Source organism: Misgurnus anguillicaudatus, chromosome 5 (genome assembly GCF_027580225.2).
Source record: "Misgurnus anguillicaudatus chromosome 5, ASM2758022v2, whole genome shotgun sequence".
Classification (NCBI taxonomy): Eukaryota; Metazoa; Chordata; class Actinopteri; order Cypriniformes; family Cobitidae; genus Misgurnus; species Misgurnus anguillicaudatus.
In genome coordinates this window covers 38,668,452-38,690,283 of record NC_073341.2, presented here as the reverse complement: position 1 = coordinate 38,690,283, position 21,832 = coordinate 38,668,452, and the positions used below count along the sequence as shown (strand labels likewise).

General features: G+C 37.9%; 2 protein-coding genes across 7 annotated transcripts in view; both read right to left on the bottom strand.

The window, feature by feature from the left end:
- tfe3a (transcription factor binding to IGHM enhancer 3a) overlaps positions 1-17,515 on the bottom strand; it is a 29,172-nt gene extending 11,657 nt beyond the window's left edge. Inside the window, exons 1-9 of one of the 3 annotated variants that reach the window (XM_055168075.2) lie at positions 17,003-17,515; positions 14,109-14,222; positions 9,289-9,508; positions 8,781-8,996; positions 5,647-5,736; positions 4,087-4,204; positions 2,089-2,145; positions 1,878-1,934; positions 1,682-1,757 (exon numbers count right to left, since the gene is read on the bottom strand). In XM_055168075.2, the coding sequence (XP_055024050.2) occupies positions 1,682-1,757; positions 1,878-1,934; positions 2,089-2,145; positions 4,087-4,204; positions 5,647-5,736; positions 8,781-8,996; positions 9,289-9,508; positions 14,109-14,222; positions 17,003-17,148 (1,094 nt within the window). In that variant the 5' untranslated portion in view covers positions 17,149-17,515. Of the gene's footprint in view, positions 1-1,681; positions 1,758-1,877; positions 1,935-2,088; positions 2,146-4,086; positions 4,205-5,646; positions 5,737-8,780; positions 8,997-9,288; positions 9,509-14,108; positions 14,223-14,703; positions 14,889-17,002 lie in introns of those variants that run through there. The other 2 variants (XM_055168077.2, XM_055168076.2) reach the window with 2 other exon arrangements.
- A 347-nt stretch (positions 17,516-17,862) lies between these two features.
- The window catches only part of fgd1 (FYVE, RhoGEF and PH domain containing 1), a 58,070-nt gene continuing 54,100 nt past the window's right edge, over positions 17,863-21,832 (bottom strand). For all 4 annotated transcript variants that reach the window (XM_073868147.1, XM_073868148.1, XM_073868149.1 and 1 more), the window contains exon 17: positions 17,863-21,711. In XM_073868147.1, coding sequence (XP_073724248.1) covers positions 21,442-21,711 — 270 coding nt within the window. In that variant the 3' untranslated portion in view covers positions 17,863-21,441. The remainder of the gene's footprint in view (positions 21,712-21,832) is intronic.

The following is a 21,832-nucleotide window of genomic DNA, read 5'->3' as shown; positions in this document are numbered from 1 at the left end:
GGTCGAAGCCTCCCCGATACGTCGTCGGTCAAAGAGTGTGGCTTTCAACCCAGAATATTCCGATGCGTTCCGTCTCGAATAAACTTGCTCCCAAATTTATTGGCCCGTTTTCTGTTACCAAAATCATTAATCCGGTAACAGTGCGTCTTAGCCTTCCTCCTGCGTACAGGAGGGTTCACCTCGTCTTTCACGTTTCCAAAATTAAACCGGTGATTTTTTCCCGTCTTAATCCGCCTGCCCCGGTTCCCCCTCCGCCTCGTATCGTTAATGGGGAGACCACATATTCGGTTAACCGTATTCTGGACTCCAGACGGGGGGGGCCGCGGATTTCAGTACTTGGTGGATTGGGAAGGTTACGGTCCGGAGGAGAGAAGGTGGGTTCCTGCTCGGGACATACTGGATCACCGCCTTATTGATGAATTCAATCAGCAGGTAAAGCAGGCTGGGAACGCCGAGGGGCGTTCCTAGGGGAGGGGGTACTGTCACGGTAGGAAAATCCATTGTTTTCCTCCGTGTCATGTTTGTATGTGTGTGTTGTTCACTTACCCTGCCATGTGCTCGTTAGAGCAATCCCTGTCACCTGTGTGTTGATTGTCTCGCTCCAGCTGTTCATCATTACATCATCTCCATATATACTCACCTGACTTTCTGTTCCCTGCCAGATTCTATTGTTTGCTCAGTCTCCGTGTTGCTTGGTTGTTTCGTGTGCATTGGATTACGTGTTTCAGTTTGGATGTGTATTGTCGTCGTCGTCTTCGTGTGGATGTTCCGTGTCAGTCTGGATTTCACCACTGCTCACCACTCCACCAACGTCGCACTCAAAACACCAACTTCCACCGTAGTCATCGTCACCATTGCCAGCAACAACACCGGACTGGATTACTTCCGCATTGACATTGAATACTCTCTCTTTGTTTATATTTAATAAACATTGTTTCATTTTACACCTGCGTTTGCTTCCGTCTCTTACAAGTCATTACATAAGTACCACACATTTGTCTGTAAGTACAACATATTTACCATATATGTACAAGGTAAGTACACGTACTCTAAAATAAAGTGCTACCCATGTTCCTGTAAGCTTGACTGGTAAAGCACTGTGTTAGAGGTGCAAAGTTTGCGTGTTGATCAATTGTAAAGCTTTTTTAAAGCAATCTGTCTAAATTTAGGTCACAGCTATAATGATAAAGATCCAGAGGATCAAATGTAGTTGGGATCATTTTTAGAGTGATCTTTTTCAGTTGTTGAACAATAAGACACTAGCTGCGTAAAAGATTTGCACAAAACTCTAGCACTATTTTCTAAATGTTGACAAAAAAACTATTGCGCAATAACGGCATTTACCTTAAATGATGTTATGCAACTAATATGTAATTTTGTTTTCACGCAATAAGTTATTTCAAAAACCACGGCAAAAGGTATGTGTGACAACATACGAACATGTGAACATGTTTTAAGTCACTTTGGATAAGCGTCTGTAAAATGCATAAATGTAAATGCGTACAATACATAAAAATACCAAGACGTTTTGAAATTCACTTCATGTTTTACACATTAAGCGGATAACAACACTGTTGGTTTACATTAGAAACAAACAGATGTATTTTCCAAACTGATCTCATTCAGCAGTGACTGACAGTTCAACACAAGAGAGAAGTGAGAATGAAACACGGATACTGACGGGTCAGACGACTTCGGTATGAGAGCGCCAAGTTCCTTAATGCGGTCATTGATGTTGAATCTTCTCCTTCTCTCGACTGCACATAAAACGCACAAAGATTAAATTGATAGTAAAGATCAGGTAAATGTTATTTATTTGCTTATATTTGACAAGCACAGTGATAATCGGCCATCACAGATACATCTCATATACTCACTGAGGTTGTGGTTGTCTTTCTTCTGCCTTTCTTTCATAATAGCTTTTGCTTCAGCATCTATAAAACAACATTAAACATTTTACATTATTAAAGAAACAGTGAAAGCAGACAGACATTTACTGTGATATGTACTGAAACAGATAGACAGATTTTTGTTTCACTGTATATACATCTATGCACTGTATATTTTTTTGAATCAAAGTATATTCACTGAAGTTGTGGTTTTCTTTCTTCTGCCTTTCTTTCATAAAAGCTTTTGCATCAGCATCTATGAAACAACATTAAACACTTTAGACAGGCAGACAGATTTATTTTTTACTTTGTATTTATTCAATCAGAGTATATTTTGTGTACATTGTAAAGTCTTTATATATTGTATAGCACATTTTTTTATCTTTTGTATTTTATAGATATATTTGGCTGCTAAAGCAAACCATTTTCTTCATTTAAAATATTGATTAAACAAAATTTACCGAAATAACATGGAATCAGGAAACCCTAAATCAATTCTTATTTGGAATGTACACACAACAAACATGAATTCCACCTTTTGTACGAGTAGATACAAAGTCAACGCTAAGATACGAACAGATGCAAACCGGACGGCGCAAATGCCGCAAAAACACGTGCTATTCGCCTCAACAGCGTCGTCGCACAAGTAAAAAAATATTCAATTAAAGCAATTTTTTTACTTCCCGTAAATAACCTAAAGCGAGTAAAGTGATTAATTAATTTGCATGCTTTACTTCAGAGGATGTGAATATTATTAATATATTATCTGTACTTCGCCTCTCGTCCTGTAGATGTCGCCATCTTTTGAGTTGCTCCACTTAACGCAAAAAAAAATATATCATGGTAGCCAAATAAAGTCAGCATCAGCTAAATTTAAGTCAATTTAAATGTAATGACAGTCAAGATGTGGTCAACAATTTTTTATATATGTAATGAATTTCAAAACCTTTTTATTTCACAAAAACAAGCTTTTAACAAGTTTTTACTTTTTACATTAATGTGCATTGTTCGGTTTGTACACCTTTAGGGCTCGAAGGTGCGACCAACCATGAGCCCCATTCACTTTCATAGTAGGAAAGAATAATACTATGGAAGTGAATGGGGCTCATGAATAGTTTGGAATAGAAAATATTCAGTCATGATCACCAGAACAAAGACATTTATACAGGTTTGTAACAACATGAGAGTGAGTAAATTATAACAGAAATTTCATTTTTGGTAATTGATGCGATCAAAAATTTGGGTGCACCTAACTTTGTTTCTTAGGTGCACCAGCACAGAAGTTAGGTGCACCCAAATTTTTGATCGCATTTATTTCCAAAAATGAAATTTCTGTTATAATTTACTCACTCTCATGTTGTTACAAACCTGTATAAATGTCTTTGTTCTGGTGATCATGACTGAATATTTTCTATTCCAAACTATTCATGAGCCCCATTCACTTCCATAGTATTATTCTTTCCTACTATGAAAGCGAATGGGGCCCACGGCCGGTCGCACCCCCGAGCCCCAAAGGTGCACAAACCGAACAATGCACACCAATGCAAGAAGTAAAAACTTATTAGAAACTTGCTTTTACGGAATAAAAAGGTTTCGAAATTCATTACATATATAAAAAATTGTGAGTAAATTATAACAGAAATTTCATTTTTGGAAATAAATGCGATCAAAAATTTGCACAAGTGCAACTTCTTGTTACAATGTTTACCGAAAGGAAAAAATTATTTTACAATTGTTAATGTAAATGTGTATTTCAGTAATATAGCTAAGTGGGAGGGTTTCAGTTACCATCATTTATATTTAAATATAGATGTCATGTCTGCAAAAGTAAAATTTGTAATTAAATATTAATATTGAATCGAAACCATCTATCTATCTTTATAACAACACTTTACTGATAAATGATGGATATTTGCACGAACACTGAGTCACAAGTTCTGCAGAAGCAAAAATACAAGATAGTGCTGACACAACAGTGAATCACAAGGAGCGCCGATTTTATTCGAACGGCTAGTTTGAGCCAAACTGGGAACTGCTGTGAAACTGGGAAATGGCAACTGTGGCGTGTAACTGGCTGATACAGTCATACTGACTCAACTGGCCGGTGAAGACTGCCGCCAGAGAAATGAGGAAGAGGAAGCAGTCGAGTCGAGATGGAAGGACTGAGATAAAACATGAGTCTAAAAGCGTTTCGTACCGCTCAGCTCTCGCTTGACATTGTGCAGGTTTGCTGGGCAGGAGTTGCTGACGGTGATCGTTGGCGCTGCCATCCCTGCACTGCTGTACACATCCAGGAGATTCCCTGAGACTGGCAGCTGCACAAACCAATCACAATGCATTAAACAGGGCCACACCCACCGCATTATCTGTAAAAAGACCCCTCCCCTTTGATGCATGGTGTACCGTGCGGATAAACTTCATTCAACTCTGATAACCACAAACACAAAGTAACACATACATATCTGAAGGACAACATCTTGACTAAAGGCCAAACGGTTTTCGTGTGCACGTTTATGCAAAAGTGAAACTGATGTTAAACATATTGTTAAATATGTCGCTTTGAATAAAAATGTCTGCTGAATGAATAAATGTTAATTCGCACAGTAAGAAAGTTTTACGGAAAAAATGGTTTTGCAATAATTTTACACAGAAATATGTTTTGCTTCTTGAATGTGATCCACATTGAACTAGTGAACGTGCAAAAAAGTCAATGAACTACTAACCTTGATGTCACAAATATTTTGATTAAACTTAAAAGAGCCTGCCTGGTGACTGCTACAAAAACCAACATATAAGTGCTATCAAACGTCTTATAAATTTGTATTCATGAGGATTGACGCTTAAAGACAGTCAACACAACTCAACGAAGCCATTAAATAGTCAGCAACAACACTTTATATCTTGTCACACCACCTTTCTGCTGTAAAGTAAAACTGAAACAAACCTGACATCTCCCAAACGGCATTCACAAAACTCTCAAAGCGCACCGAATGAACCAAAGAGATCAAATTTACCTCAATCTTGCCTTTTTTCTTGTCATTCTCTGGCAGCAAAACCAGAATCCTCATGTTCTCATACACACACGCAGACTTCTTCCCTTTTCTACGAGCTTCTCCGTAAAAAGGGACGTTCAGAAATGGGGAAATATCTTTTGGAGTACAACAACGCTTGCCACAGAAATCTATCAGCTCGAGTGCACACACACAAACACACACACACACATGAACTATGAGCAGCGATCTGTGAATGTGTGTGCCGGTTCTCCGTCACTCCTCCACGGTGTGCCGACCCCACCCATTGTGAGCCATGTGTCAGAAGTTTATGTTTGTTCCCGGAGCAGAACTGAATTCCAGTGGTTCAACTCACATTCGACTTAAACGCTCGAAATGTAAACACTACACTGACAATGTGCAATCCTATAAGCCTTAAAGAGAAGTTAACCTGTAATTATAAATCATTTAACAACCACCACTACCTGCACTACTTGGAGACGAACTAAAAATGTTAAAACTAAAAGCCGCGTTTCCAAATCAATGGAAGGGAAGCATTGAGAATGACTAAAAGTTTGTGCATTTATAATAAATTTACTTGCAAAAACTGGCCAATTCGTCCAATAGTGTGAAAAAACCTGTTTCAAAATGTCATGCACAAGTTTAACAAACTTTGCTTAATCAGCTCTTGAGAAATAGCTGACATAACTATAACCACATAACCGTAATTTATCCGACAGGAGAAAGTTTAGGAAATTGCTACATACCGTGTTGGGAAGCTGCGAGTCGATCAATGTCATAAATTCATCGTTTAAACTCGACTCCAGGCTGATGATGTCATCGATGACGTCCTCGATCTGTGCATTTATGAGAAATAAAGTACCGGTAGTTAGCAGAAAGTGTCAGAAAGCAGATGCACTTTAAAACTGACGCATTGTCCACACAGAGATGAGAAATACAACCAGACGCAACATTCAAAAAGCAGAAATCTCGAACCTTAGACCGCCTGTATTTCATCGTAAGCAGTTTTCATATTGAGACGAATGCAAGTTTTTAAAAGCCAAACCCACAAAAAAGGTGTAAAGTGTGCTGGGGTCATTGAGCTGGGAGTGTGATATTTACAAGCGCAAGGTGGTACCAGAAGCAAAGTGCTGAAGGAAGACTGACCGACTTCACACGGTCTCGACAAAGCACTTTATTGTATTTAGCAAACGCACGGCGCATTCTTTAAATGGACCTGTACGTGTCTCAGAGCAAAACACTTCACTAGTTGGCTAACATACTATGAATTAGGGCTGCACGATATATCATTTCAGCATCGACATTGTAATGCGCAGGGCTCCAGACTAACGTTTTTCACTAGGAGTACAGTAGACCCCAACTGAAAATTTTAGGGGCACAACCAGAAATTTTAGGGGCACACACCGTAAATCAACATGCTAACCAATTATTTAAATTTCTACTGATTTCCACTGTATTACTAATAAATACTCTGATGATAGATGCAGAAAGTACAATGTGCTGTTTCAAATTCAGTGTCACATCACAAAAAAGGGTCAAATTTACTGGTCGCACATGTGCGACGATGTAAAATTCAGTGGCACACTCTCAAATTTTGGTGGCAAAATCCGACCATTTGGTAGCAGTCTGGAGGCCTGATGCGTGTCTGCAGTTTTGAACTGTTTTGAATGCCCTTGCTAGTGATACACTATATGAAAACGATTTTTAGTGGATTCAGTAATATTTTACCTCACAAAAGACACGGTGGTAACAATTAATATGTTTCCAAATAAAGGTTTTAATAACACAATTACGGCTGCAACTAACGATTGTTTTTTTTATAATCAATTAAACAGACAATTATTTTTATAACCGATTAAACTGGCGGGTTTTTTTTTTATTAAACGTGCGATTATTTTTGTAGTCTATTAAATGGACTATTATTATTATTATTTTGTAATCAATTAAACGGACGATAATTTTCCCCAAAATCGACCCAAAAAGACAGTGGTGCTGCACCATGTGACGTCACAGACCAACTAAAAAATAATAATAATAATAATAAAATTCATTATTCGATTTTACTGCATGATTGATTTTTGCTGCCCTAGTAAAAATATAAAATCTCAGATTTTAATCAATCTTTGTATATCGATTCGGAAAATCTTTGAATAAATTCTTAATGTGCATGCTTTATTTTAGAGGCCTGGCACAAAAATAAGAAGTGCCTGAAGGCCTGGGGCAAGCGTGAACAATGTTTGGACATATTTACACAAAATTTTTATCATTATCCGTTCTGTAAATACGAACAATTCAGAAAGAACACACGTGTATGTATATTGGATCCGTGCATTACATCATTATAGGTCTTAAAGTGACAGCACACCAAAAAATTACATGTCTGCAAAACTAAAATTTTAATGAAACAAATTAATAACTAATTGATATTGATTAAAAAAATATAGTGCTGGGTGAAGACTAATCACGACTAATCGCACACAAAACAAAAGTGATTATTGGCACAATATATGAGTGTGCGCTGTGTCCAATCACCATGCATAAATATACACACACACATTCATGTATGTATTTAAGAAACATTTACATGTTTATATATATTTATTTATATTTTTATATAATCTATATTAAATATAAATTTAAAAAATGATATATAAATAAAACAATTCTGAAATGAATATATGTGTGTGTGTGGTTAAATATACATAATAATTAGACACAGTACACGCACATATACTATGCAAAAAATAACTTCTATTTTGTATGCGATTAATCGCGATTAATCCCCGCCCAGCACTAAAAAAATAATTAAATGATTGAATCACCAAATTGGGCACAATACCCAGCCCTAATCATGATGTAATGTTGTCCACCAATTTTCTGTTTTGTCCTAAACAAAACAATTTTGAAAAGCGCTAAATAAATAAGATTAAATTGAAATTGAAATAATGCCAAACACTATTTCCCCCAAATGCCATTTCAGAGCTGTTCAAGAAATGCAATGCAGAAGTGAATCCCTCTCAACAGCTTTTCAAGTCATCCGGTAAAGCCATCCAGTATTTCTCATACTGCAGGAAAACAAAATATCGCAATGTCTGAAAATCAAATCTTATGCAATTACTGTTTAATAACCCAGAGTTAAACTTTTACTGTTTACACGTTCATATTATAGAGAGCTCAGTTGCTGCTTGTGTTATATTTCTGATAATAAACATTCAGATCTGGGTCACTTTTGCCTGTTCCCACACTCTTCAAGCATTTCCCTACAGGAGTTACTGAACAAGGACTGTTTTGTAATACTGCATAGTTAGACATAATACAGTAAGTTGTCAAAGATAACGTAAATGGGTCATTTTTTGGCATGCACTTTATTACTGTCAAATTAAAACACTTTCACACAGCTGCTGCACATTTCTCTAAATCTTCCTTATATCCTGTTAGTGTAGATTAAGTTTTGGTTATGTATAAGCAGTGTAATTACTGTGAGTGGTGTTTAACTGCTTGTAAACAGTAATTTGTGAAGGGTTGTATCATGCACCTCTCCGGTGTCCTTTTGTGCATCGTGTAAAACCTAGCGGGTTTGGAGCTTCATATGCTCATAATGAAAGTTTGAATGAAACCCACATGACCGCAGTCTTGTTTACACATAAAATGTAATGGGTATGTTCCTCTAACTCGTACAAAAAATGATGTTTCTGTAGTTCAAATGGTGGAGCATTGCATTTGCAGTGCAAGGGTCATGGGAACACACATACTAATACCATTCTGTGAGTCCCTTTAGAAAAAAGCGTCTGTCAAATGCATACATGTATCGTTAAACAGCCTTAAGCTGTTAAACTGCAATGATTGTGACCGTAAGATCTGATGTGAGTGCAGTTTTTACCTCTTCTTTGTTCGATCCCAGACTAAGCACAGCCAGCGGGCTGCTGGGAGTGCTGTTGGCAGCGGCTGGGGCGGAGCTAGGCTGGGGCGAGGGTGATGTCGCCACCGTCTGACTGGCTAATTTATTTCCCAGGGTGTGAGAGAGGTACTGCTTCACTTGCTGTCTCTGAGCCTGCTGGATGTGGTACTTTGTTGGGTTTTCTAAATGGGTCTGAACCTATGATGAAGAACAAGAGGCTTAGGACACAAAAACTAGGACACTAATGCATTATTTATATATAACACACCCACAGTAGGCCACCCATAGAGGACAGCCATTAATTTACATGTCAGAGACTTTATGAAGAGCTCAGATGCAAGTGTTTCTTGTAAACACTTGACTTTTGGCCAACAAACCGGTATTCCTAAAAGGCCTGAGGCCGGGATTTAGCTAATTTAAAAAGCAAAAGTATTCATATATACATTTATACTTCATCATTTTGTCAGCATTATTTTTAATGTGTTCATACCTTCAGCACTTCCACGGGCACCTGGGCAGGTGTGGCAGGCAGGTTGGAGGCAACAGAGATGGCAGGGGTGGCGTCGGCGAGACGCAGCTGAGCGCTGGAGGCCTGTTTTTGAGCCTCGCGTCGCTCCTGGTCCTGAGCCTGCTGACGCATCAGCTCCTGCCTCATCAACACGCGTGACGTCATCACGGGGGTCACGGAGTCAGCAGAGGTCAAAGAGCCACTGCAGGGACAGTTGATGAGAAAGTAAATCAGATTAGCACGCTACACCCCCACGCTGTAATCATATTACCACAAGCTATTTATGAAACACAGTGCTGTAAATTCCTGGTTTAGATAGAGATCTGTTAAGGACAGCGTGAGAACAGAAACTACAGAAAGAGCTGAAGGAAATCATTTTCTTATTCACTGGGTCATGAAATATGCATCTGTTAAAAGTCAAAACATCTAAGCAGAAAGGAAAATATGGGCTTGTAAAGAAATCGTGCTACAAAAAAACTGCTATTGAAAATGACCGATAAATAAATGTTTCTGGTGTAATTGCTCAAGTTATTCGGATTTGTATGTCATGAATAAAGTAAAATAACATATGCAGGGTTCCCACTTAAGTTAAAGGAATAGTCTACTCATTTTCAATATTAAAATATGTTATTACCCCAACCAAGAATTGTTGACACATCCCTCCACCATGTGTGCGCGCGCACGCAAGCACCGGAGCGCGCCGCGACGCTTCGATAGCATTTAGCTTAGCCCCATTCATTCAATGGTACCATTTAGAGATAAAGTTAGAAGTTAGAAGACACAGATGATAGAGGGATGTATCAACAATTCTTAGTTAAGGTAATAACATATTTTAATATTGAAAATGAGTAGACTATTCCTTTAACTTCAAATTCAAGGATCTTTCAAGGACTTTCCAGGTCCAATACCCTCAATTTCAAGACTAATATGGGGACCCATTTCAAGTGAGAGCAAGGTTACATCGTGTTACCTTTAAAGATACATTGTTACAGTTCCCTTTCGAGGGAACTCGTGCTGCGTCACTGCAGTGACACTTTGGGGACGCCTCCAGGGGTAAGTGCATCTGAATGTGTATATCAAATTCAACCAATGGTGTGGCTTAATGACAAAGACAGGGTGACGCTAAAGCCAGGAAGTATATCGCTATCTGAAATATTGCCAAAGACGACGTTACAGGGACGCAGAAAGTATGCCAAGACGCAGCGTCTCGTTCCCTTCTCAGGGAACAACAGTTACATACCTAACACGAGACGTTTTCAAGTGACAAACACAACTATGCAAAAAGCATTCTGGTATGAATCAACATTCACATACAGAAGATATAAGCATTTAAAGCAAACAGTTTTGCGCGTGTGCTTAAAAAGTCTAGAATTTTTATGATATTATCCTACACTACACAGGGAATAATATGGATTTTTTTTCCAGAAAACTTGCATAAAATAGATTCAAGCAATTTCAATGACCTGTATCTATGTATGTATATTTTCAAAAACTTCCCAGGGCCTTCGCAAGCTTTCAAGGACCCGTGGGAATCCTGCCTATGATTTTTCTTTTTCTTAAAGGAATAGTCTACTCATTTTCAATATTAAAATATGTTATTACCTTAACTAAGAATTGTTGATGCATCCCTCTATCATCTGTGTGCGTGCACGTGGGCGCTGGGGCGCGCTGCGACGCTTCGATGGCATTTGGCTTAGCCCCATTCATTCAATGGTACCATTTAGAGATAAAGTAAGAAGTGACCAAACACATCAACGTTTTTCCTATTTAAGACGAGTAGTTATACGAGCAAGTTTGGTGGTACAAAATAAAACGTAGCGCTTTTCTAAGCGGATTTAAAAGAGGAACTATATTTTATGGCGTAATAGCACTTTTGGGAGTACTTTGACTAGGCGCAGTAACACCCTCCCTCTCCCATTATGAGAGTGAGAAGGGGAGCGGACTTTTCAGGCGAGTCGAAGTACTCACAAAAGTGCTATTACGCCATAAAATATAGTTCCTCTTTTAAATCCGCTTAGAAAAGCGCTACGTTTTATTTTGTACCACCAAACTTGCTCGTATAACTACTCGTCTTAAATAGGAAAAACGTTGATGTGTTTGGTCACTTCTAACTTTATCTCTAAATGGTAGCATTGAATGAATGGGGCTAAGCTAAATACTATCGAAGCGTCGCAGCGCGCTCCAGCGCTTACGTGCATGCACACAGATGATAGAGGGATGTATCAACAATTCTTAGTTAAGGTAATAACATATTTTAATATTGAAAATGAGTAGACTATTCCTTTAAGTAATTAAGGCAACAGATAAACAACGCTAACCAATAATATTCTAGCTAAACTTCTGACAACCCAATCCAATCCAGATGAATATAATAATCAAGTCCCAACCTGGACATTTTATATCGATTGCAAATTACAATGCACTACGAAAGGTTGATTAATTTCTATTGTGGTAAACTCCATATAAATGTAAGATATGCCCAATTATTGCATTTCTTTAGCTTCAATCCCATTCCCATCAATGAACACTGACACAACAACGTACTGCAAAATAAACAAATCTCTTCTTACAGCCTTGCATTTCCAACCAAACACCCTTGGCTTTTCTTCCACGCTGGGTGTTGTTTTTGTGCTTAGTCATTCTGGGCCGTCCCAGAGCGAAGGGAAAATAAACAGGCAAGACCACGCCGTCTCGAACACGAGAGTAAATCCAGACAGCATTAAGTAAGAAATAAGCGTGTGAACTTCAGTTCAAATGTATCTGTAAATGCTCTATCTTTCATGAAAATACTCAGTTATGTATTGCTGTCATCTGCTTGTCATACGGCCCGTGACTACTCTTCTGAGGGGCGCAAATTCAACATATGTGTTCGGAGTGTTGTGTGTGTGGCTCGTCATGTCAAAATACGTGTTCAGTGTGTCATGTGAACCTGTGCATCATGCGTCATGTCAAAATATGTGCCTGCTGCACACAGGACGCTCACGTTCACAAAATACTTGCAAGACACTAACTTAACACTAAACTTGAGATTTATTGAGTATCTGGCAAACGTGAGTGTCTCTTTTATCATAAACGCCTTTGAAGCTGCTGCAGCAGACACGTATTTTGACATGACGCGTGATACACAGGGCAAACACATTTTGACGAATCACACACATGACGGGCTGTTTTGATGAGCTTCGCATTGTGTGCCCTCGAAAAAAATTCACTGGCCGCCACTGTTTACAGATCATTGAAAATTAGCCCAATAATACCATCCTAGGTGTATATGACTTCCTTTCTTCAGCCGAAGATATATTAAATGAACAATTCCGTGCAAATGTCAATCTTATCATGAAAAGTAAAGTTTTTACCTAAAGTTTTTACCCATACTGATACCTCAGATGTCAATATTTGTTTTTTTTTAAATACATTTGCAAAGTCTCTGTTAATTTTAAATAAGCTTTTCTTCATAGTTAAGTTTACATTTCAGAATCCACAATGGACAAATGTCATGTCTATAATGCCGTTTCTTCATCATAAATGCAAATACAAAAATTAAGTAAGGAATTATTGATGACGGGCCGTTGAATTGTTAGAAAAATAATGCACACCCGAGGTGGTGATGCGGCCACGACGCGAAGCGGAGTTACACCTCAGTGTGCATTATTTTTCAATAATTCACATGATATATTTAAAGGGATTCGTCCAGTTTTTGTACTTAAATCGCTATGCACACCTCAGAATGTTAATCAGATTAAAGCATTCAACAGACCCGTAGTATAAATTAAAATAAATATTAAATGTTCTTTTAAAATCCATCCCTTCTTCTTTTGATGGGTATTATTGCTTTGGAGTTGTGCCTCTTAATACACAGAATACAAATATGTTTTCTCCCAAAAACCTTTTTGTCACATCCATAATCCATGCATATTTCCCTCATCTAAAATAGAAAACATGATTAGACTGATGTTAGGACTTTATCATCAAGAGTTAAGGAAAATATAAACAAGTGGTTTAATATATTGGAAATAAATGAATTCTTTGACAAATAATATGTCAAGTTTAGACTGCAAACGTCACTGCGTGATTTGTCACCATAAATAGGACCGGCGTGCCGCCATTTGTTTACATTCATACACATAGTAGGGGTTGCTTAATACACATTTAAATTACAAATCGAATACACTCAAAAAAAAAGAAGCCATATTAGGTGTCATAAACATCTACAACGGCATTAAGGTGAGTGAATTATGGGGTAATTTTCCATTTCTGGTGAACTATTCCTTAACCAGTATGTAAAAAAGAGATGTATTTTTTAAAGGGAAGTAGTTGGAACAAGGACATTATGATTGACATAACTGCTGAATCACTGGGAAGTCCCTGGACAGACACTGGAAAGTCCTGTCCACAGAAACCCAACACGCTTTCTTTCAACCCAGCATGCACTGACCTGCTCTCATCTCACCAAATACAAACAGGTGCAAACATACACAAATCATGTGCTGAAATTCTTGAAAAATTCACATGAAATATGATTTAATACATTCAGACAGATCTCAGTCATTCAGATCTATACTAACTTCCAGTGAAATCAGGGCACAAGTTAAACAAATCACAGGTATGCAGCAAGACGTGATCAAACGTTTCTATACACGTGTGATTATTTTAAGTATGCATGAAATGAAGCAGATAAGGTTTCCCATAACAATCTGGAATGCATTCACTTTCTGAACATGAAGTTGACCGTAAATATGCAAACAGGATATAGATATATGTGATTCATTCAGTGTAGATATTATTGAACAGGTAAGCAGACTCACCTTGAGGTAATAGGCTGACTCTTCAGCTCGTAGAAACTGTCTGAATCAGCGGTAAACACGCTGTCCACCTCGATGTCTGCCACGATTCCCGACTCGGGCAGAAGAGGTTCAACGCTGAAAATGTAAGAAAATTATTTTGTTAAATACTGACATTACCATCAGTCACTCATCATGACATGTTGATGCAGAGACCAACTCGTCTTTAATGTGAACACGAGGGGTGTGATGTAAAATCTTGTAATGACACATTGGAATGAAAAAGTCCCAATAGTGGGTATTAAAAAGGTGTCGTGACAAGAAACCATGCACATACTCGATGTTACAATCATACATGTTTGCACATGCAAGTGATGTACTATGCAAAAAGCAACTGTAAACATTCCTTTGTTATAGCTTTGCCAAAAACTGAGTTTTGCAATAAATCTACTCAATATAGAGAGCATTTCGTGTGCAAAAACACTGTGAGCATCACAGTCAAAACTGCCTATCTAGATCTGATGCCATACTTTATAGTGTCCAATACTGGACTGTAAGGAGAAAAAGGTATAAAATATCATTAGGAGAGAGAGTCTAAAAAGCATTTCCGGTGACATACCTAAATAATCCCAGTGATGTAATCAGATCAAACGTTATCACACGATGACATTCCTCTAAATCCGGTTTGTAAACTCCCGCAAGTGAATTATTGACGGACACGACGCTGTCACGTTCATTTTTAGACGCTGTAGAGACGAAATTTACCACAGAAAATCGCCGTTTTAACCATGTTTTGGTCACATTTGGTGGCCATGTTCAAGCCTCTCCGGTAACGAAAAGCTTCACTATCCTCCCGTGAAATTCTACTATGACCAGGGCGTAGCTCATGAATATTAAACAGCTCGCGCAGACGTTGCTAGGTAATCTTCGTGGAACCGCCAGTCAAACAACCAAATTAATATTCATGAGCCAAGCCTTCGCATCTGACTTGCGCTCGCTTATTTATAATACGTTATTAGCCAATCAGTTACGAGTTCTGTGAAAACTCAATTCATATTAATGAGGCGAGCCTTCATATTAGTATGGTGAAAGACCGTTTCACAATCCGAAGGCTGCAGCCTGAGGAGGTCGCTGCATACGTCATCAATACTGGTTTATTTAAGTTAAATAAGCATTACATTCGCAAGTCATAAGCATATTACAATAATTTACGAGTAAGTAAGAATAATAGTCAATTTTATAATTGTTTATATTCTGAAATAAGACATCCTTAATCACGTATGCAGCCTAGAAATGCGACCTCCGTAGGCTGCAGCCTTCGGATTGAGAAACGGGCCATATTTTGACTCAGAGAGGCTTGCATAGAGGGCTCATTTGCACTCAAAAATAAAAGCAAAATGTCTAGTAGTATATAAAACTTAATAATAACAACAACTTGTCATCAAGAAACATACACGTTACGAAAAATAGAGAAATGGAAAATTAAAATATCAATGATGGCCGTTAGAGGGCGCCGCTGCATCTATCCTATAAAGACACCAAATGCATCTCTGTGCTTCTGTTTTGATATAAATAAATCAACAATAAAGTGTTATGAAATCTGTTATGCATTAACAAGTATGACTTGCATTTTTACTATTGTTAACTATATAGGTTAGCCAAACAAAAACTTATCTCCTTCATCCACCTCAACAAGTTTTCTGATGTACTGTAATGAAAAAATTAATGTAACATGTGGTCTAAAAGTGAGTGACTGTGTGGCAGTAAAAAAACCTTAACTTTGAGTTTACAATGTATTTTGCAACAAGGACCATGTTCAGCATAAAAATGTAAACTTTTATGATAATTGGGCTATCGAGAAAAAAAGCAGCAGCAGTCATGTCTTTTTTAGCAAATTAAACACATTCCTTTTGGGTACATGAGCAAAATAACACGTGCTCAGCGAGCATTCAGTCAATGTAAGCGAGAAGTTCAGAGGAAGTGGAGAAATAACTGGGATATAAAAAAGAGAAAGGAAAAATGTGTGGGTAGATTAGCTGAGTCATATCCTATGAAATGTGAGGCTCTGCAAAACAAAGCTGCCGGTAAAAAGGATCTTGTGGGTCAAAAGAACAAGGACACACATTCCACAGAATTTATTGGGGAGTGGTAATCTGAAATCTTCTTCTGAACGTTTCATATTGGTTGCAAGAAAGTTACAGTTTTTCCTAAATGAACAAAGCCACACATCTTACAGTGAAGGATTTCAGGGGTGTGTGATTATTTAACAGGTCGTGTAACCCTTTAATTTCCCTAGCTGTGGTAAATTTGCTGTATCTGCTAGTATGCACACAACAACAAAACTACACAGCATCCTAAAGATCCTAAAGAAATGCAATGTAACACCTCGAATCAGAACAAGAGTACTGCTGTTTAAATCTCATTCATTCAGTATGCAAGTGATGCAACAGCCTCCCATACATCCAGTTTAAATGAACTGTTTGTAATGCATCTACAGAGCTTGTTCCAAGAGTTGTCAATACATGCATGCCAAACACTGTTGACACAAAACCTATCTGTCAATCCTGCTTCATAACACAACAGTCAAGGCTCAAACTGTTTTAGTGCATGAAGTGCATGCATGTATCTAATGTAATACTTAAAGGCGGAGTCCATGATGTTTGAAAGCCAATGTTGATATTTGAAATCACCTAAACAAACACGCCCCTACCCCAATAGAATCTGGACATTCTGTTGATAGACCCGCCCCACACATACGCAACCCAGCATTTGATTTGATTTGATTGGCTATAAGTGTGTTTTGGTAGTCGGCCCGTCTCCTTCTCCAAACCGTTTTTCAAACATCGTGGACTCCGCCTTTAACTGACTAAAGATGTGCATCATCAACTAGAGTCTGTGTAATACTGTGATGCTCGTACCTGATGAGATTGACAGATTCAGCGTTTGAGTTCAATATGACGTAGACCGTCTGAGGATGCTCGTACGGTGCTGAACTGATGCTTTTCGGTGGAGAGGCCACGTCCGATCTGCCCTCCTCCGGTCTGCTCACGGGCAGGGTGGACATTTCTCCAGAGGTGCTCGGTTGTTTAAAAGCAACACAACGAATGAGTAAACGGTTATAGTGCGACAGATATCTTAAAGACAACCGAGAATGTATCGCTGAAAACGAAAGTTAACCAGCTAGTTGTTTTCGGTAGCGGCTAAAAGAGAAGAACTTCGCCCTAGCGTAGCGCTAATCAAACTTGCTGTTTACTGCACGCGAGTTGCTTTAAATTACCGTTTCTGCGCGTCCTATGTCGGTCTAGACTCGAGATTAGTGAAAAGTAAGTGCTAAGAAGTTCAAAGTCCTCTCTGGTCTGCTGTACACAGATGCGCAACTCCGTTAACAGGGGGTAAATCTGACGGGAAACCCCGACTGACGCTCTACGATCAGCCGACGGTGGAATGACAGCGAAGCGGTCCAATAGCTATGCAAAGTGGGCGGGACATCACTGATATCAGCCAATAAGCGACCGATACCATAGTTGTTTACATCAAACGTGAAATCAGCCTTTGATATAACATTGCAAAGTATTTCGTCATTCTTTAGGTAATGGTTTTAAGTAATAAACACTAAACTAATTTATAAATGGTTATTAATACTCAGTGGCTCACTATACATGTATGAAAAATGTAATAATAATTTAATAATAATAATATATGCATCCATACTCATATTAATTCTTGTAAGCTTTTAACACACATTGAGATTTTTTATAAAAATGAAGCTGACACTCAATTGTTCTTTTATTATTTTATTTCATAAACATTTTCATGATCTTGCACAGATTTCATTGGGATATTAACATACAATGGTACCCAGTGGCCTGCCACTAATTTAATTAACAATAATAATTATAATAGTACTTGAAATAACAGTAAATACCCATTATGTGTAGAATAAACCAGGTTTCATGAGGAAAAACAATAGCATGTATATTTGTGCCATATAGTGTGATGGTTTAGCTAATAGGCTTTGCAAAATAAACACATCAAAGCTCGTAATGCAGTCAAGTTTTGGTCATTGAAGAGAGGCTTAAGAAACAAAATTACACGGTCTTAGCTGTCCTTGAAAAGTTCAGCTTGGGCTATCTGGCAATGTTTGATAAATTCCACTCCGCTGATTCATTGCAGACGTACATCACAAATCACCGTCAGCAAAAAACAGATCAGAGGATTTGACTTCAGTATCTCAGGTTTGGCATGATGTGATGATGTCAGTAAAGGGAGGGGAATAGTAGATTATAACAGGGTGGCTGCAGGTAATCATTAACATCTACAAGCAAACCAAAGGTCTGTCCACACACTCAGAATAAGCACATATCTCTCTCTAGCATGTACATATGAAGCCAGCTTGACAATAAATAGGTTCGAAAAGTTTGGTTTGTATCAAAGTACTCATGACAGATTATAATCTGATGCAAAAAATGAACAAGATTATAATACTCAAGTTAAAAGCCCAGGTGTAAAAACATTATCAACGGGCTGTGCTATTCATGGAAACGTTCGGTATGTGAATTTGAACACAAATATACAATATATACAAACTAACATCCGTCTGCTTTGCACCATACAGACGAAATAGTTTCTCCCAAATGGACATTTCTTCCTAATTGTAAATGTTCGAATTCTGCCAAAATGCCATGTAAATAGTCCTTAAAACAGTACCATTACCAATCCACGTTAAATATCACACTACCTAGCCTGTTTATTCAGATACAACGATATGCAGGAAAATGAAATCCTGATCCCATCACGTCATTGTGTTTTTTATAAACACAAAGCTAATCCCTTGATTAAACAAACAAAATAGCACCTCTGTTTCTTCACATAATGTCAGATCAAAGACGCCTACAAGATTGATCTGACAAATGTGCATAAAAATGCACAATTGTTCATCTACCCAACTACAGTCTCTATGAATTTGTAATTTTGTAGTATTTAGTAAATTGCAAGCATAAATGAACCTTTCAATAAGTGTAGTTGTTAAACTAGTATAAACAAATTGGACAATGCAAGATTGAAGAGGCTTAGTTTATGCATTAATGTCCATTTATTATGTTTAATCTGAAAGTAAACAGAAATGCTTCAATCTCCCAAAAATGTTCATATGGTATATTTAGTTTGTATTTTATAGGAATGCACCGATACAACATTTCTTGATATTTGATTACTTACAAAGACATCTACAGATTAGCAGGATATAATCTGCCCTGATAATCGGCTATTAATCATCTGAAATGCTTTTATCTGCCGATATCGATTGCAGGCCGATATATCGGTGCATTCCTAGTATTTTGGTAATATTCATCTTTTGGTAGTTATAGTTGACACTTCATAATTTTACAAGCCTCACTACAATTACCTCAAAGAGTACAAAAAGACAATAAATACTTGTAAGTAAAAAACTAAAACAAAATACAACTGTAACGATCACAGACAAAACAAAACACACATAAAATTCTGCTGTATACTTTGGCAAAAAGCAATTGTGAAAAATAACCACAGGATGGCAACATACTCTATCATAAGGCAGGATAACAAGAAGAAAAAGCTGTAAGATGAGAATGTGTGTGTGTGTGTAAAAAGTGAATGACAGGCAGGCTCAGCTGAGGATGTGGGAATGACTGGTACAAATCGTAAACATATGCAAGTTAACACACAGTCCTGTCCCAAAAGCTATCGACTGTACTAAACCATCAACAGTCAAAAATTCATCACAAGCTCTCCGGCACAATTCACAATTTCCTTATTTCCAAGGAAACGACAGACAGGCTGGTGATGTGGAAATATACACCGACCGGTTCACTTTAGAATTAACAAAGAGCCAGATTAAAGCAATATCAAACACAAAATTATTAACGCAGTTATGAATCAGATCAGTCATTAAGTGTTCACATTGGCAAATACATTTTAGAAACCGGATTCAAAGAAGAAAACGACCTTTTCCAAAACACCACAACTTCTTGAATAATAAGCAGTACAAAAGAGAGGACTTATCCTACGCTTTTCTTTACCTGGAATTTACCACAATGCTCGCGAGTCCATTTAAAACTGCACCTAACAAACACCGAGCTCATTGACAAATATCTAACCCAAAAAAACTGGGCTCAGAGGAATAAGTTATATTTACAAATGAAATTGTCCTTTAACCCTTTGCACGATTCATACACAAATACAACACTGTTCAAAACATTTTATAGCCTCATCAAAACCTTGACCATGTCTTATATATATATATATATAATTATATATTCTATATTTATCAAAAACCATCTAGGTAAGGCAGGGATATCATTGAATTTACAATGATAAAAACTAGCCCAATTCATACATACCCTCATGACCTAAAATGTTATTTATATATTATCCGCAGTCTTATCAAATACTCGAAACACCACTTCATCCATAAAACCATTGTGCACACTCGGAGAACAGGATTGAATCTCTCTTTTAAATGTCGGGAGAGCCCTGTTATTTCCTTAAATTTAGACATTTTTGCTACACATGTTTTCCTTCTCGAAATACATTTTAAGCAGAAGTGACCACATCCGTCTTGAATTAATGTTCACAAGGGGGCAGAATAAATTTGGTTTTGCTCTCCTCTTGTTATTTTTGTTAAAAAACCACTTCTGTTTCTGATCACCACATGCACACTATAACCACGCAGGCTTGCATAGCTGAACATGAATTCATGTGGCCAAACCTTCAACAAATCACCGTTTACTGCACAATCCAGTTTTTCATAAGTAATGTGAAATCCAATATTTGATCCTCTTACCACCAAGTGGATTATTTCCATAACTATTGGCTGAATTTATCATTTGCTATGCTTAAAATGAACCAAATCAGTTTGTATTACATGTTGGTCTTTAAACTGCTTTTGATTAAGTATGATGGGTATTAAACCATGTCTAAACCTTTTGAAAAACTCTTAGTACCTAAACCTTTCATGAAACTATTCACTTCCACCTTTTTTTGACATACAGAGTAAGAAGGAACCACTTCACAGCACCTTAAGATTCGGCAGAAATGACTGATTTAACATAGAAACTGCTAGTGGTGGATGCACATGATCACATAAGTCGTCTTTAAAGTGTGCACGCTTTTGTCAGATTGTTCCAAACACTAATAATCACTCACACAAGATGAGCAATACACTGAGAAACGTACTGTAGATATTTCATGCAACTGACAATTAATACAGATGTGTGTTAGCGAGAAGGTATATGTGTGTTTTTTGTCTATTATATCCTGACGTTGTGGTCACATTTGTACAGTTTGCGTGTGCAAAACCATATCGTATTTTTCAGCCAAATCATGTGCTTTCTCCCACGAACGCCGCCTCCTCCAGCTCTTCCTCGAGGGCCTCGGAAATCGGACCGTTTGACTGCAGCTCCTCGCCCCTACCGGCCCTCGACAAGACCTCCATCCAGCGTCGCTGTAGCTCCTCGCTGTCTGCGCTGAAGTAAACCGTCAAATGACTCTGACTGATTTTGAAGGCATAGCGACGTTCAAGGCGGTCACCTGACTCGGGTGGAGACACCTCGAAACCGATGAGGGGAATACTGCGCTGGGCTTTAACGTCCTGTTGACAAAAAAGGAGTTTAGTACCCCCCAAAAAAAGTTTGATTGACTTTTGTCTGGGATACATCAGGATGATAGAAATGCAATGTGGTCACTTTGGATCACTTAAAGGTGCAGTGTGT